The sequence below is a fragment of the Cricetulus griseus genome, chromosome 2, assembly GCF_003668045.3.
Source record: "Cricetulus griseus strain 17A/GY chromosome 2, alternate assembly CriGri-PICRH-1.0, whole genome shotgun sequence".
NCBI lineage: Eukaryota > Metazoa > Chordata > Mammalia > Rodentia > Cricetidae > Cricetulus > Cricetulus griseus.
Window position 1 is genome coordinate 5,796,868 of NC_048595.1, and position 15,250 is coordinate 5,812,117.

General features: G+C 46.2%; 1 protein-coding gene across 8 annotated transcripts in view; it reads right to left on the bottom strand.

The window, feature by feature from the left end:
- The window catches only part of Rere (arginine-glutamic acid dipeptide repeats), a 329,883-nt gene that overhangs the window by 35,425 nt on the left and 279,208 nt on the right, over positions 1 to 15,250 (bottom strand). For all 8 annotated transcript variants that reach the window (XM_035439391.1, XM_035439389.1, XM_035439396.1 and 5 more), the window contains one exon: positions 14,484 to 14,564. In XM_035439391.1, the coding sequence (XP_035295282.1) occupies positions 14,484 to 14,564 (81 nt within the window). The remainder of the gene's footprint in view (positions 1 to 14,483; positions 14,565 to 15,250) is intronic.

Sequence of the window (15,250 nt, forward strand, 5' to 3'; positions counted from 1 at the left end):
GATAAGTTTGCTCAGAGTCACCTGACAGCTTTAGGAGACTATAAAGAAGACAAAATAGAAATAAGATGTGAACTTGGGGTGCAAGCCACAGCCTGATACAAACCTGGTACAAGTGTATTTACGTCCCTAGATGGCCATTATCACACCTGTTTCCTGTGCCTTTCTTGGGAATACTATAAACATTTAAGGGTAAAAGAAACATTGTTTGTTTTTAATTCACATTTTTTTAAAAAAATATTTTCTGCATCCAACTAAAATGTCTTTTGCAAAGGAACTTGAATGTCTGTTGACTGGCTGAGTAAATGAATACATATAAGAAAAATAAAAACAGAAAATCATGGACAATCCAAAGCATTCACTACAAGATTGTTGTCACTAACACTAACCCTGCAGACCAGATACCACCTAGCAACACCTCCATCCAAAGAAGCCAGCACTAGGAAACCAAAGCATGGACAGCTGCCCTTTTGGCCTTGTGTGCATTATTGGGAAGTAGGAAAGGAGTTACTGCAGGGCGTCTTCAGATCTGGTGCTTGAGGCTGAGGAAGAAGGGAGAAGGCGCTTGCAGCATGACTGCACCAAGATGCATGAAGATCAAATGGGCTAAACACCCCAAACAATGCCTGCCACATTCAGGGCCTTAATTAGCAGCACCTATAATTTTAACTCTCTTCACTTGGAACTGAATTGGTTTTACGAGGTACCAGAGATAGAATGTAGAGCCTTGAGTATGCTGGGCAAGTTCACCACCACTGACTGACCTTATCCCCAGTCCCCAGTCTGATTTTCAGCTCAACTTGCTGAGGGAGCTCCTATATGGGCCCCATATTTCATGGGGTTTAAAAGAGTGAATGAAAGCTAAGTCTTGAAAATTCAACTTTGAGCTCTCTCTCTCTTTTTTTTTTCCCAACGTATTCCTGGTCACATTTACCGTGCTCAGCAGCATCGCAGAGGAAAACAACAAACTCAGAATACTGAAGCTTTGAGTGGCAGTGAAGACAACTCTGCATATAGCTCTGAATTTGCAACCTGGCCTCACAAAACAATAAAATGTTTGCCAGTTCCAGTGTTGGTCATGTGCCTGCACTCTCAGCACTGGGGAGGTGGAAGAGGAGGACCAGCAGTTCAAGTCAGCCTAAACACCACTACAGCATGAAGCCAATTTTGTCTAAAAAAATTTTTAATTGAAGTCATGTTGGATTTATTTAGAAGCGCCCACAACTACTATGTCCCCTATTCATCTACTAATCCAGGGCTTGGGGGTTGTTTTAAGGGTATCTTGCTACTGTATAGCCCACATTTGCTTCCCTTCCTGCCTGGGTCTCCTGAATGCGGAGACCACATCATCCCTGACTGCCTCACTGCGTCACAAAAGTCTGAGTGCTTTAACAGCTTTTCCATGGTGTTGTTATGCTAAGGCCTTACACTCCATACTCCATTACACTTACTGCAAGGATCTTATACTTTCTATAGTCATTACAGACAACATGTTAAATCTTTTTCTTTCTTTCTTTCTTTTTTTTTTTTTTTTGTTTTTCGAGACAGGGTTTCTCTGTGTAGCTTTGGAGCCTATCCTGGCACTCGCTCTGGAGACCAGGCTGGCCTCGAACTCACAGAGATCCACCTGCCTCTGCCTCCCGAGTGCTGGGATTAAAGGTGTGCGCCACCAGCGCCCTGCTCAACATGTTAAATCTTACATGTTCTACTTGGCTATCATGGGTCCACAGAAACATCACTTATTTTCACTATTTCAACTGCAGCAATTTTTCCATGTTTTCATTGTTTCATTAATAGTCTCTGGGTTTTCTACATAGTTAGACAGATCACAAGGCTTAAATTTCTCTTTCCTTCCATTTTCTGTGCTATACATACACATTTTTTGGCTAATTATGTTTCTGTAAAAATTGGGGTACAATGAAAGTGAGCATCCTTATTTTGCTCGTTAAGTACTTATAACAGCTTTACCTATAACATTAAGTCAGTGTTTGAGCAGTTACTGTTTTCAGATTAGGGGCATGCCCGGCTATTCCTAGCATATCACAAGCCATCACTACAAAGAACAAGAAGTAGCCACACTGTTCAATAAGAGTGTGACATGCAGCAAACGGCACTGTCTGCAATAATAACACGCGGGAAGCGGAGGCAGAACAGTTCAAGCTGTGACAGTTTACACTGACTGGCACGCCCATGACAGACTGTCTAGGTTAGAGTAACCACAGTGGAAGACCCACTTTCCTGTGGGTGGCACCGTGCCATGGACTAGGGGCCAGGACAGGGTAAAGAGAGGAAGTCAGCTGGGCAGCAGAATTCATCTCTCTCTGCTTCCTGACGGTGGACACACCTGCCTCAAGCGCCTCTCTTCCAACCTCCCTTCCATGAAGTTCTGTATCCTTGAGCTGTGAGTCAAAAATAAACCCCTCTTGCCTTAAAGTTGCCTTCATCAGGTATTCTGTCACAGCAAGACAAGTAGCTAACATAAAAGGTCACCTGCAGGTTTGAGGTCAGAATAAGCTACATAAAACCCTGCCTACAGGGCGTTGGTGGAGCCCACCTTTAATCCCAGCACTCGGGAGGCAGAGGCAGGCGGATCTGTGATTCAAGACCAGCCTGGTCTACGAGAGCTAGTTCCAGGACAGCCTCCAAAGCCCCTGTCTTGGGGAAAAAAAAGACCCTGCCTCAGTGAGGCAGTGGTGGCGCCTTTAGTCCCAACATTTGGAGGCAGAGGCAGGCATATCTCTGTGAGTTGGATGTCTACAGAGTGAGTTAAAGGACAGCCAGGGCCACACAGAAAAACATTGGCAAGACTACCCCAGCCCCTGCCCCACAAAAGCATCCTGTCTCAAACAAACAAAACTCCACAAATAAACAACAAAACACTCCCAAATAACACGTCTCATCCCACATATTTTCCCTTGGAAAGGCCTCAGTGTTTGTTAAAGTACGTGTTGCACAATCACGAGGACTGGAGTTCAGATCCCAGCAACCAAGTTGGGTACCCAATGAACATATGTAAGCCTAACTCTGAGCGGAGTGGGGTAGACAAGAGTATTCTGGGGTTTCCTGCTTCCAGAATAGCTGAGAAAATGAGACCCAGCCTTAAAAGAACAGGAGAAGAATAAAACACACCAATTTCTGTCTGGTGATTTGCATATCTTTCATAGACTTTAGGACCACAGAGCTGTGCTGGTCTTCATATGATCCGTTTGTGACAGCCTTCGGGACCTAGTCCGGAAGGAAGTGGGGTCACTGTTTTCCTAGGAGACTGTTTTATCACAATGTCCTCTGCTAGCTTATAGGTCAGTATCAGACTGGGATGGGCCCCTGCACGTACACCCAGCACCAGGGCACCTTGGTCTCACTCTCTGTGCATCAAGAGGACTGGGAAAATGCTTTCTGGGAAGGGTTCTGTTGCTAGGATGAAAAGGGCTATAAATATGAGGTCAAAGCAATATTTTAAAAAAAAAATTCTAAAGCTGCAACCACCTCTTTCTTTTGAAATGGAGAGCCACAGAAGATCAAAGGAGCAGCACTGTTTGCTCATTGCTGCTCTGGGATCCTCCTCCCACACCTGGCAGAGTCCCAGAGGTTGTACAGCATGATCTTAACTTACTTAACCAACACAACCTCAAGACAAGCTGTACAGCCTCCTGTGGAGGGGGCCTGCACCAATAATCCCAGCACTCAAAAGGCAGAGGTCTCTTACAGCTAGAGGCTGTGACACACATCCTAGTGTGTCACAATTTTTAAAAGAAACAAAGAATATGTTGTACAGTGGTTTCCTGGAACACCTTGAGCAGAAGCAACAGAGGAGGGAAAGCTACACAGCTTCCACACAGCTCATGACCTCCCGTACTGAGAGACACAAGGCAGCCAAGAGAGGGAGACGTCAGTCACGTGTGGAGACATGCTTCTCCCTTGCTCCTCTTGCCTGGCACAGGAAGTCCACTAGGCCTCACTCGGAAGCTTGCACAACACCATGCTTAACCTTGGCTCCATCAGCCTCCTCAGCTACAAGGAGCAGGCGGGGCAAGGGGGGAGCAGGGTCAAACTTACTGGAAACAAACTTAATCAAAGCCGAGCAGTAACAAAGGGCACCAGAAACATTCCTACTGTATCACATCCCACAGGCTGGCCACGAGCCCGGAATTTTCATTACAATTTTTCAAAGGGAGGGAGAAAAAGAGGAAAAAATATTTCACAAAAGCATTATCAAGGCCCCAATCCAGGATGCCCTGCCGTACAAGCAAAAATCTGTAAGAGGTTAGCTTTCCAGGGAGTGAAAACCCAGCATGTGGAACCTGGCAGGCCTTTTATATGGTGGGAAGGGTCCTTAAAACCACTACTGTTCTGCACTGAAGTCTCCAAGCTTCACACATCATTAAAGGTTTCTGAACCACAGAGAAAGGAGGGCAGAGTTAAGGAAATAAATCAAAAGTTCCTCTGGGATGCACAAATGCCTACTTGGAACAGGCTTTCAGCACGATACCCTCCACATTAAACAACAGGGAGGACTTTTCAAAATAAAAGCAAAGAAGTTCACTCTTGTTATAAGCGATAACTTTTGGTTGAAAGGTTATGTGTGCTATAAGAATGATTCTTGCTGTGAGTGTGGGCTGGGCTGGGACAGAGAGCAGCACAAGAAAGCCAGTGAACACAAAGCCAGGAGAGCTCTGTTTTGAAGACCTCCAAACAAGTGAAGAAGCCCTGTGCTCAACAGGGAGGGGTAGGATGCGAGGGAGGAGACCAGGGCACTCACCCCTTGCCATCCTCGCCCTAAAATTATCTCCCACTAGCCAGAAAGAAGTCTCCTGTCTTTCTCGTAAAACACATGAAGGTGAGGACGTGGGCAAGAAACCATGCTGCTCTGCAGCAAGGACCTCCCTCCCATTTCTTAGGTTAGTCTCACTCAGCACAGAAGGTGGCAGGGACACCTGAGATTATGTGGCTTCCTTGAGTCTTGGTCATCTTAGCTCTCAAGCAGCTGGACCAGCAAACCAATCTGCTCAATATACTTCACTAGCACATTTCCAAAACAAAACCAAATTCTGATCTCGGGAGGCATCCGCCATCAATAATCACCAAGGCAACTAGGCCTACGTTTGCCTTAGGCAGTCACCAATTCTTAACCTTGCAATCCAAACCTTGCAAATAGGAACAAAGAGACAACTGAAAAAGCCAAAAATAGGTAAGTGTCCCTGAAGAAAGTCTTCATTTAAATATTGTTCAGAACAACTTCAGTGGTTTTCCACTCACACAGCAAAAACAGAGGATAAAAAATTCCAGAGGCTGTTTTCAAGATAATAAAATAGCATGTGATGGTGAGTCACAGAGATGAAGAGAAGAAAACCATCACAGCAAGGAAGCAGAGAACCCCACACCTCCATGTGCACAGTCACAGGAGCGAGCACAGCTAGCACCAGTATGCACGCACACTTTGCTCACCTATTTGAAAGGCGAGCAGAAATTGGCTATTGGTTTATTCTACAGCTAAAGACAACGTTTTAATTCTTGATTTGCCCACTCTACCTACTGAGAAAAATAAATCATGGTTTCCAATCCTATAATCTGGAACACAGAATCTCTGTGCACAGTGAGTCTAGGTCTGAGTCTTGCTGCTGTGGATACAAAGTTAAAGGCACTCTGTCCACTCTACACAGTGGAAGGCCTTGGGCATCTAGGTTTCCATGGTCTTAAAACCAGCAGGTAAACATGCACTTGCACAAGGCTACTGACAGATCATCACACTCTGTCTATATAAATATTCCTTGTATGTAAATTCATACGTGTATACACAATGGAAATCCATTAAGAGGAATATAAGTCTTTTTTTTTTTTCCCCTTTTTGTTTTTGAGGCAGGGTTTCTCAGTGTGGCACTGGCTATCCTGGAACTCACTTGGTAGACCAGGCTGGCTTTGAACTCAAGAGACCTTCCTGTCTCTGTCTCCTGAGTGTTGAGATTAAAGATATGTGCCACCGCCCAGCAAGAAGTAAGTCTTAAGACTATAAATTTTATTAAAAATTTTAAAGTAAAAAAAATTAAAGGACACACTTCTGCTGGACAGATGGGCGAGTTAAGGAAAGGATGTGCAAGGCCCCAGAGCCCTGTGATTCCAGCAAGTTAACAATGCCGGTGTTTTCAAGAAGCACCAAGCGCAGCTGGCCTTCAGCAGAGAGCTCTATGAAGACAGGCTCACCCTCACCTCCCACTCACACAGCACAGGCCTTGAACTGAACCAAAGCTGCCTGAACTCCCAACTTTGCCAGCTGTAGCGGTGCATAAATCTTGATGTCCAATCCTCAGAGATTACGACCCCACAGTTCAGATGGCCTGAGGACAGCAACAGAACAATCCCGTTTCCAAAGTCAAAGACAAAATCAGGAAAGTGCAGTTCTGAGACCTAGTGCCCCATCGACAGAGCGCAGCTCTGTGGCTAAATCCATGTCTAGCACGCTGCAGGGGCCTGGCCCAATCTTCAGCCAAATAAAACATCCACAAACAAAATTCTTTAGAGGAGCTGAAGAGATGGCTCAGTGGGTAAAGTGACTGTCATTTAAATATGGGGGGGGGGGGCTGAGTTAAAAGTCCCCTAATGCCATCCATGTAGAGCAGTGTGCTGTCCCAGCATGTCCTTACTGCAGAGGCAAGACAGGAGAATCTGGGAAGTTCAAAGGTTGGCTACCCTGGTTTACACAGCACGGACAGACCTTAGGCCAGACATACAACTTGTTTTCTGACTGCCACGGCATGGTGCAGTATGTGTGTACCCTTGGTTGTATGAATGCATGCATGCATGTATACTTGCGCAACACACACACACACACACACACACACAAACACACACACACACACACACACCCCTCTTTTTAAAAAACTAAATCATCCCAGAGAAAAGGTCTGCCCTATTCATTTTTCTAGTCACACAGCACAGTGGTTTTCAGATGACATGAACAGAATGCTGTTTTACTTTGGAGCTGGTTTTTCCATTAAGTGTATATCCTTACTTCTCCAAACAAGGTAGTTTACTGCTATTGTAATTTTCTAAGTGTCACTCATGGGAATAACTTAGAGTAAGATTAAAATGAACCGATCAGGATGGTGTCACACACCTTTAATCCCAGCACTCTGGAGGCAGAGGCAGGCCTGATCTCTGTGAGTTCAAGGCCAGCCTGGTCTACAGAGTGAGTTCCAGGACAGCCAGATCTAGGTCACAGAGAAACCCTCTCAAAAACAAACAAACAAGAGCCAATTATTTAAGGATTATAATTTTCAATATAATATAATATAAACCTACAACATAGGGAATGACAGATCCTTATAGGCAGCATTTGAACCCTTGGCACCTTGTAAAGCTCAAAGCAGGGCCAGCGAGATGGCTCAGTGCATAAAGCACTGATTGCCAAGACTGGCGATCTGAGCTTGACTCCCGGAACCTAGAGGGTGGGAGGGAAGAGCTCACTACTAAAAGTAGTCCTCTGACCTCACACACCAGGGCATGTGCTCAATCGCACGCGCGCGCGTGCGCACGCGCACACACACACACACACACACACCACACACACCCCCACACACACACGGACACACACACACACACACACACACCCCCACACACACGCACACACGCGCGCACACACACACACACCACCCCCCCACACACACGCACACACGCACCGCACGCACGCACGCACGCACACACACACACACACACCACACACACCCCCACACACACACGCACACGCACACACACACACACACCACCCCCCCCCCACACACACACGCACACACGCACCGCACACACGCACGCACGCACACACATTCTTTTTTTTTTAACACTTATTTCTCTGTATGTGAATGCTTTATCTGCATGCACATCTGTACACTGTGTGTGTAGTGCTGGTGAAGGCCAGGGCAGGGGTCTTTGGAACTAGAGTTACATGTGGGCTCACACACACACACACACACACACACACACACACACACACACACACACACGGTTTTTAAAAGTCCATTACAAACGCAGTTTCTACAAACAATGTACTAGAGTACTCTTGTGCCCTTCTGTCAGTTTGAACATATAGGAGAAGACCACACACAGGATGAGGAGAGCAAAGGTCCAACGCCTCACCTCTGCTTTAAAAACTGCCTTTTCTCTTCAACACTGGCACCAAGTTTCCTCCATGAAAATCACAAACCTGCTTCAGCCACGCCCTCTTAGACCACCTTAGTTAAAACAGTGCCTGTTGGCATGGTTCCCTACACCTGCAATCCCAGCACTCCAGAAAGTAAAGCAAGAGGGTCTCTAATTCAAGGCCATCTGTGCTATAAGGCAAAACCCTAAAATAACAGACAGACTCGGGCCTCAGCTACACTGGAGCCCTGCTGCAGCACCACAGTATACTCGCCCCGGAAATGCAGAGCCTCAGCTGGGAAACCACAGCGAGCATGAGCCATTCATTCGGAGAACAGCTAGGCTCCTAAGCCGCAGGCACTCCAGCTCCCCAGTTTATCAATCCTCAAGAGCACTCAACTCACGGTTCTTCCTATGCTAGGGATACTGGTGAGAGAAAGCAACACCTGAAGGGTAAGATTTTGCTGTTTTGTTTTTGTTCTGTTTTGCTTTTGTTGTTTTGAAACAGGAGTTTTCTGTGTAGCCCTGGCTGTCCTAGATCTCACTGTGTAGACCAGGCTGGCCTTGAACTCATGGAGATCCTCCTGCCTCTGCCTCCAGGGTTCTGGGATTAAAGGCGTGTACCACCACCACCCAGAGGGTAAGATTTTTAAAATATAAAATAAGGAGTTACAACTGTGTTTCTTTTTCTTTTCATATTTAGTTTTGTGTGTGTGCATGCGTGTGTGTGTGCGTGCGTGCGTGCGTGCGTGCGTGCGTGCGTGCGTGTGTGTGTGTGTGTGCGCCCACATGTAACTCTAGTTCCAAAAACCCCTGCCCTGGCCTTCACCAGCACTACACGCACAGTGTACAGATGTGCATGCAGATAAAACATTCACACAGAGTGAAATAAGTGTTAAAAAAAAAGAATGAATATACCTTGGAAGCTTAGTATTTTGAGGCTTGAATAAGTAGTTCTTAAACTTTTATCAAACACTTGATCACCCAAATTCCCATTCTAGCAACAAAACACCCATCTGGGCTAAGCAGGCATGGACAAGAGGCCCGAGAGCCCGCACTTCCCATAGGCGCTAGCCTTGAAGCAGTTAACACCGTTCTCAGTATCAACCCAATCAGGAAGCCCATACTTTCTTATGTAAGGTTAAGCACTACAGTTGTTTACCTAAGGTTATAATCTGAACACTGTAGTAATTTTTACACTCTTGATGTTAACAGAACTTTGATTCTGCTTTCTCCCATTCGGGAACACATGCTGATAGAGGTCATTCTGCCTGATGACATAACTCCCAGAGCAGTTTCGAAGTCAGGAGAATTTGCCCCTAGAAACATCGCTGACTGTCATGCTACCTGGCAAATCAGAAACTTTTCACACAAGGTTAATAAAAACTAGCTGTCCCTTCACTGGACAACCCAAAATCTGTGAGCTCTAATTTTGGCTCAGGTCCCCCGCCAGCATCAGCTCACACAACCATCTGTGTATAAGCTCATCCCTAATGGTGCGGCTTTTACAATTGTCTCTTCTTTGTCTTCACTCATGATACAATGTTTCTCATTGAAAGAGGGGAGTGAAAATGAGATCCAGTATGGTAACATTTGCAGACTACCACCTGCACTTATAAATAACATTAGCTTAACATTAGCTTTACTGGGGTGGTGGCTCAAAACTAAGACTACAGATAAGAAAGGCACACAAAACAAGCACTCCACATATTCCCTCTCTCCACAGGCCACTTCTCTAGGGGGCCTCTTCCCTATAGAGCTAGTCCAGACCAAACTGTCTTCTAGCTCATCTGCACTGCATCTGAGACAGGAGCCACTGTTCTGGGCTGGTGAGGGCGCTCCTGCTCACACTCCACTGCTGGCAACAGCAGGCAGAGCTGTATACAGAGCCTTAAAAAGGACAACCACCTGGATGCCAATCTTGCATCCCAATAAAACAGCCATGTTTGCAGCTTGAAGAGAGAGACACATCATCATACCCTGAATAACCATCTCGAGATTTTGTAAGAAATGCAATGTATGTGAAAAAACAAGTTATTCTGGAACCTGTATTATAAGATGGGCTCCCTGTGGGTGGTCAGGATTTGAGTCTATGGACCTAGTTATTATTTTAACATCAAAGGCCAATGGTCATGTAATTCATCTGCCAATGACAAAGAGAGAGCACTTAGAGAATTGAGAGGCCTGGCTTGAAGGACGGCAAATTCTTAACATCCTGGAATGAGATCCCATGTAGGACAGACAGACTGGCCCTGTCTTCCCAGAAGTATTTGAGTATTGGCAGTATTTACACAGATGCACTAACGCCCCAAAATCCAGTGTCATCAGTTGAAAGATCACTGGGCAGTCACAGTCAATGTGAGATACTGTGCCCATTCCTGGTTATTTTATCTACTACCAATCATACATTTTATATGTATATTAAAGAAAGGCAAATGGGGAACGAGGAAGAACTGGGTATCTGCACAGCTAAAAAGATCTGACATGTAGTTATTCTCTTGGGTGCCATGAGGTTGACATGTAATACTCATTCAACTAATCCTCCATAAACAGTTGGTCTTCCGTAATCACAGCCACTATTCCCATGTCAGTGGGCAGCAGCATTCAGAGGAAAGCCAGACCTAGCGCCTGTATAATAAACACCAGAAACCAAAAACACTAGGAAAGCTGCCGATGTCCACGCCACAGGCACGCTCTTTGACAACAACAAATGGGAGGAAAACTCCAAAGGTAAAGAGATCTGTTCCCACCCGGTACTCCTCTCCACCTTTCCAAAATTAACTCAAGTGAATGGACAGGTGATTGGTGAAAACAGCTCTAGAACAGAAGCCCCGGGCACTCGAAAGCACAGAGTTGAGAGGTAGACACTTGTACATCCAGGTCCAGGTTTGATCCCTAGCAAGCATGCACATGCACACAGAGACTCATTGTTGTCAACAGAGGGTAACAGGTTAAGAAACCATTTTTATATACTCTTAATAGACACCATCTCATTTAAATTCTCGTGGAAGTTCTAAGTCTTTGGCGTTATCACCCCATCTCACAGGAATCAAAAGGCAGGAGACTCAATAACATGCCTGAAGCCTACAGAGATCCTCCTGCCTCTGCCTCCCAGTACTGGGACTAAAGGCGTGCACCACCACCAGCTTTAGAGATTTTTTTTTAATTGTTTCTATTGCCAGGTGGTGGCACACGCCTTTAATCGCAGAACTCAGGAGGCAGAGGCAGGAGTATCTTTGTGAGTTTAAAGCCAGCCTGGTCTACAAAGTGAGTTCCAGGACAGCCAGGACTTTTACACAGAGAAACCCTGTCTCAAAAACAAAAACAATATTATTTTTATTTATGAAGCTGGAGAAGTGGCTTTGAGATTAAGGACACTTGCTGCTTTTGCTGAGAACAGGGTGGTGGCTCACAGCTGTCTGTAATTCTAGTTCTAGGTGATCCAATGCCCTCTTCCGACCTCTGCAGGTTCCAGGCATCCATGCACTGCAGACACACATTCATGCAAAACACTCATGCACACACAAAATAAAATAACCTAAAAAAAAAAAACAAAACAAAAAAAAAAAAACATAGCTGGTGGTGTCTCATGCCTTTAATCCCAGCACTCGGGAGGCAGAAGCAGGCGGATCTCTGTGAGCTCAAGGCCAGCCTGGTCTACAGAGCAAGTTCCAGGACAGCCTGGGCAGTTAGGCAGAGAAACCCTGTCTCAAAAAACCAAAAAGAATAATAATAAGAAGCCACCTGATGTGGGTGCTGGGAAGTGAACTCTGGTCACGCCAGAGCAGCAAGTGCTCTTAACCACTGAGCCATCTACCCAGGCTGTCCCACTCACCCACCTTTTTTTTAAAGGCTAAGAGCATCTGTCTCATGCAAAGAAACACCATTCAGAAACAGTAACTTTCCAGTAACTTGTCAAGAGCACCAAGCTAAGGTAGAAAACACTGTCAGGAGGGATTAGGTGCTCTAGTCACCGAAGGGCCAGCAACAGAACACAGGTCTGCTGACCCTGCTCCAAAGCCCAGTCAGTCATGGCTCTTTCGGATGCTAATGCCCTTCTGATGTTTCAAGTCATCTGAGAATAGCAAAGAAGCAAGTTAATAACCCAATAGAAGAAAAATGTGGGAAAGCATCTAGGTTACAAGAATTTTCTATAAAAAGGTTCATAACCATAAGATTTTTATCAAGGAAGCTCTGGAATACTGGCACCTTCAAAATTCCTCATCTTCTGCAGCAAAAATGAAATGCGACCTTTGCCCTCCCTCTCACTGGGCTGTAATGATTAGCCTGGCTAGGTCGATAGCTAAGGAAAATACAAGACAAGCCTCGCCCCGCTGATTAGAACAATCACAGATTTGCCCCACTATCAAGCTCCTCCCATGCAATCAGATGATGAGTGGGACCCAAGGGTACTTGCAGGGGTCCTCCAAGGCTGCAGAGCAAGTCTGCTGTCCTCTAGTGAAACCAGGAAGGAACAGTGTAGAGAAGAGAAGACAGCCATAACAGAGAAGGAAAATGTCTCTGGAATGATGACCAGAAAAATCACCTCACAGGACTGGCCTGCCAGAGCAGCCTGAGGGGAGAAGCTGTCACTGAATCAGCCATTTGATAAGGGCAACCAAGAAGAGAACAGATTAGACTAGGAGAATCTGACTTTCTAATTAGGAAAACAGGTGAGCAACTCAGCAAGAGGTTAAAGGTCAGTCAGGTCTGTTTCACCTAAGGAGATAAAACTGTCTGGTGTTTCCAATGTTGACTAGCAAGCACAAGACCCTGAGTTGACCCCAGCACCAACTCCCACCCCTTTGTAAGGTTTTGGGTTAATTCTAGAGTGTACTACTTTTTTTTCAAAGCATCAAGATAAAATGATTGTCAAGATTTCTTTTATCAGATCTTTACGCTTTGCAACTTTCAGCAGATAAAAGGGACAGATAAAAGCTAAGGGCAGGAAGGCTGAGAAAATAGCTAAAGGCCCAATCCCAGCACCTGTAACCAAAAAGATGTGAGCTGACAGGTTAAGATTGGGCTGTCAACTTCAAGCCCATCCACTCCCTAACTCTTTTCCCAAACAAAACTGCTACATTTGAGTCAGGCTACTTTAATTTTTAAAACTATGTAATAAATTTAGAAAAAACATGAAATCCCTAGAAAACTTAAGGAAGATCCTACATCACTGCTGCTCTTCATTAGCAAAATCTCTTCCAAACCTCTTCTAGAAAGAGTGAGAAATGCAGATCACTTCCACATAAAATACATTAAAATAATGCCTACCCATAGTTTGGGTTTTTCAAAGGTATTCTGAAGGCCCATCTCAGCACATTTAGATGCACAATAATGATTCAGTTTTAATTTAGTTACCACTGACTGGAGTCATCAGTTTACTGGGATATACTTGGAATCTCAGAACCTTTCTTCCTGTTAATAACAGTTATCAGGAGCCTACATGTACTCTACATTGTGTGCCCAGAAAAACTTCATTTTTAAAAGAGGAAATCAGTGAGCAATATATATATATATATATATATATTTGTTATATATATATAACAAAACCCTAACACCCACTAGACTAATGGATTCACCCCTCTCTTCCCAAAAGCCCAAGTGTGGCCAGATTAAGTATCAATCACAACCTTCCCCCTCCCAGGTCGGAGGTACTTCCGGTTACTAGGTCAAGCCTGAAGCCACCAGCCTGGTGAGGTGGGTGGTCCTCCCCCACCTTCCAGGAGGCAGGAATTCCAGGTACAGAGCCTGGGCCTAACAGCTTGCCTTCAGGGAACTCTTCACTACAAGTTCATCAGGAGCCTCAGCTTTTGAAACAGCAAAGGCATTTTTTAAAGCTCCCATTAAGCAACTAATAAAAACCGTTTTTCACCACAAAGTGCAAACATTTAAAGCTGGGATAGCAAAGATTTAAAAGTATTTTTCTAAAACACAGCAACATTAAATAAGGGGGGGGGGGTCCCAGTAGAATTCCATAAACCTCTCAATTCTATCCTCTGGCTTGGTCGATGACTTTTGATAATTACCAAATCCAAAGTAGCGATAAAATACCATTTCCTATTCCAGCCACTGGATTTAAAATTAGATGTGACTCTCCAGCGGTCCCTTCCCCCAGCTAACTCTGTTCTTCCAGTTACAAAGCGTTCTTCAGGAGGATAAGCACAATATGTCACTCTGCTATCTGAAAACCACCAGCTGAAGGAGTCGAGGAAGCAGAGCGCACGGAATCTGAAGGCAGCCTGAGTCGGGCACAGCGCGGGGTTAAAGGAACCATTTCCTAAGCTCAGATGCGGAGAAGCAGCATGAGCAGAGCAAAGAGGAAAAAGCCAAGTTACATAAAGTCCGATTGTACTCACGGTTTCCTTATTGGGAAGCAGCTCCTTTCTGATTCTGAAGAAGTTCTTGCCGTACTGCCGGAGCCCCTTAACGAAGCGTTTCTGTGATAAAAAAGAAACAAGTGAGACGTAAAAACCAAAACCAAAACAGGATGTCAGCAAAGCAAAGATATCTGCAATCAGCAGAATAGCAACCGCAGAAAACTCTGAGCTCGGGAATATTAGCCAGGCTGGAGGCTCTCCGCGGCACAGCTGGGACCTGCTGGCAGGGCAGGGCAGGGCAGCCCCCGGCCTGCGGGGGACCACAGCAGTGCTGCACCGCGCATTTCGGGCAAGGCAAGCAGAGCTAGGGCGGCCTCCTGACACCATGGGCTGCACGAAGGTGCAAACAACAAACAGCCCGCTTTCCACCCGCGGAAGCGGCTGCCTTCGCAGAAGTGTCTCGGGCAGCTCCGGCCCTCGTCCCCTTCCCTGACCACGAAAGCCCACCCGAAGCCCGCAGCCCCGAGCCCCGGAGCCCCGGAGCCTCTAGGGTCGAGCCCCCGGCCCGCCCGGTCCGAAGACTTTCACTTCGGTCAGCTCCACCAGCCGCCCCCACCTCCGATCCAAGCGCAACCCGCAGCCACAGGTAAGGAGGCCGCGCCCGTCCCCGGGCTCCACAAAGCGCAGGGCCAGGCGGCCGCGGGCTGCTCAGCGTGTGACCGCGGCGGGGCCGCGCGGGGCGCGGGGCGCGGGGAGCGGAGGGCGCCGGGGGAGGAGGCTGGAGCGCAGCGAGCCCGGCGGCGGGC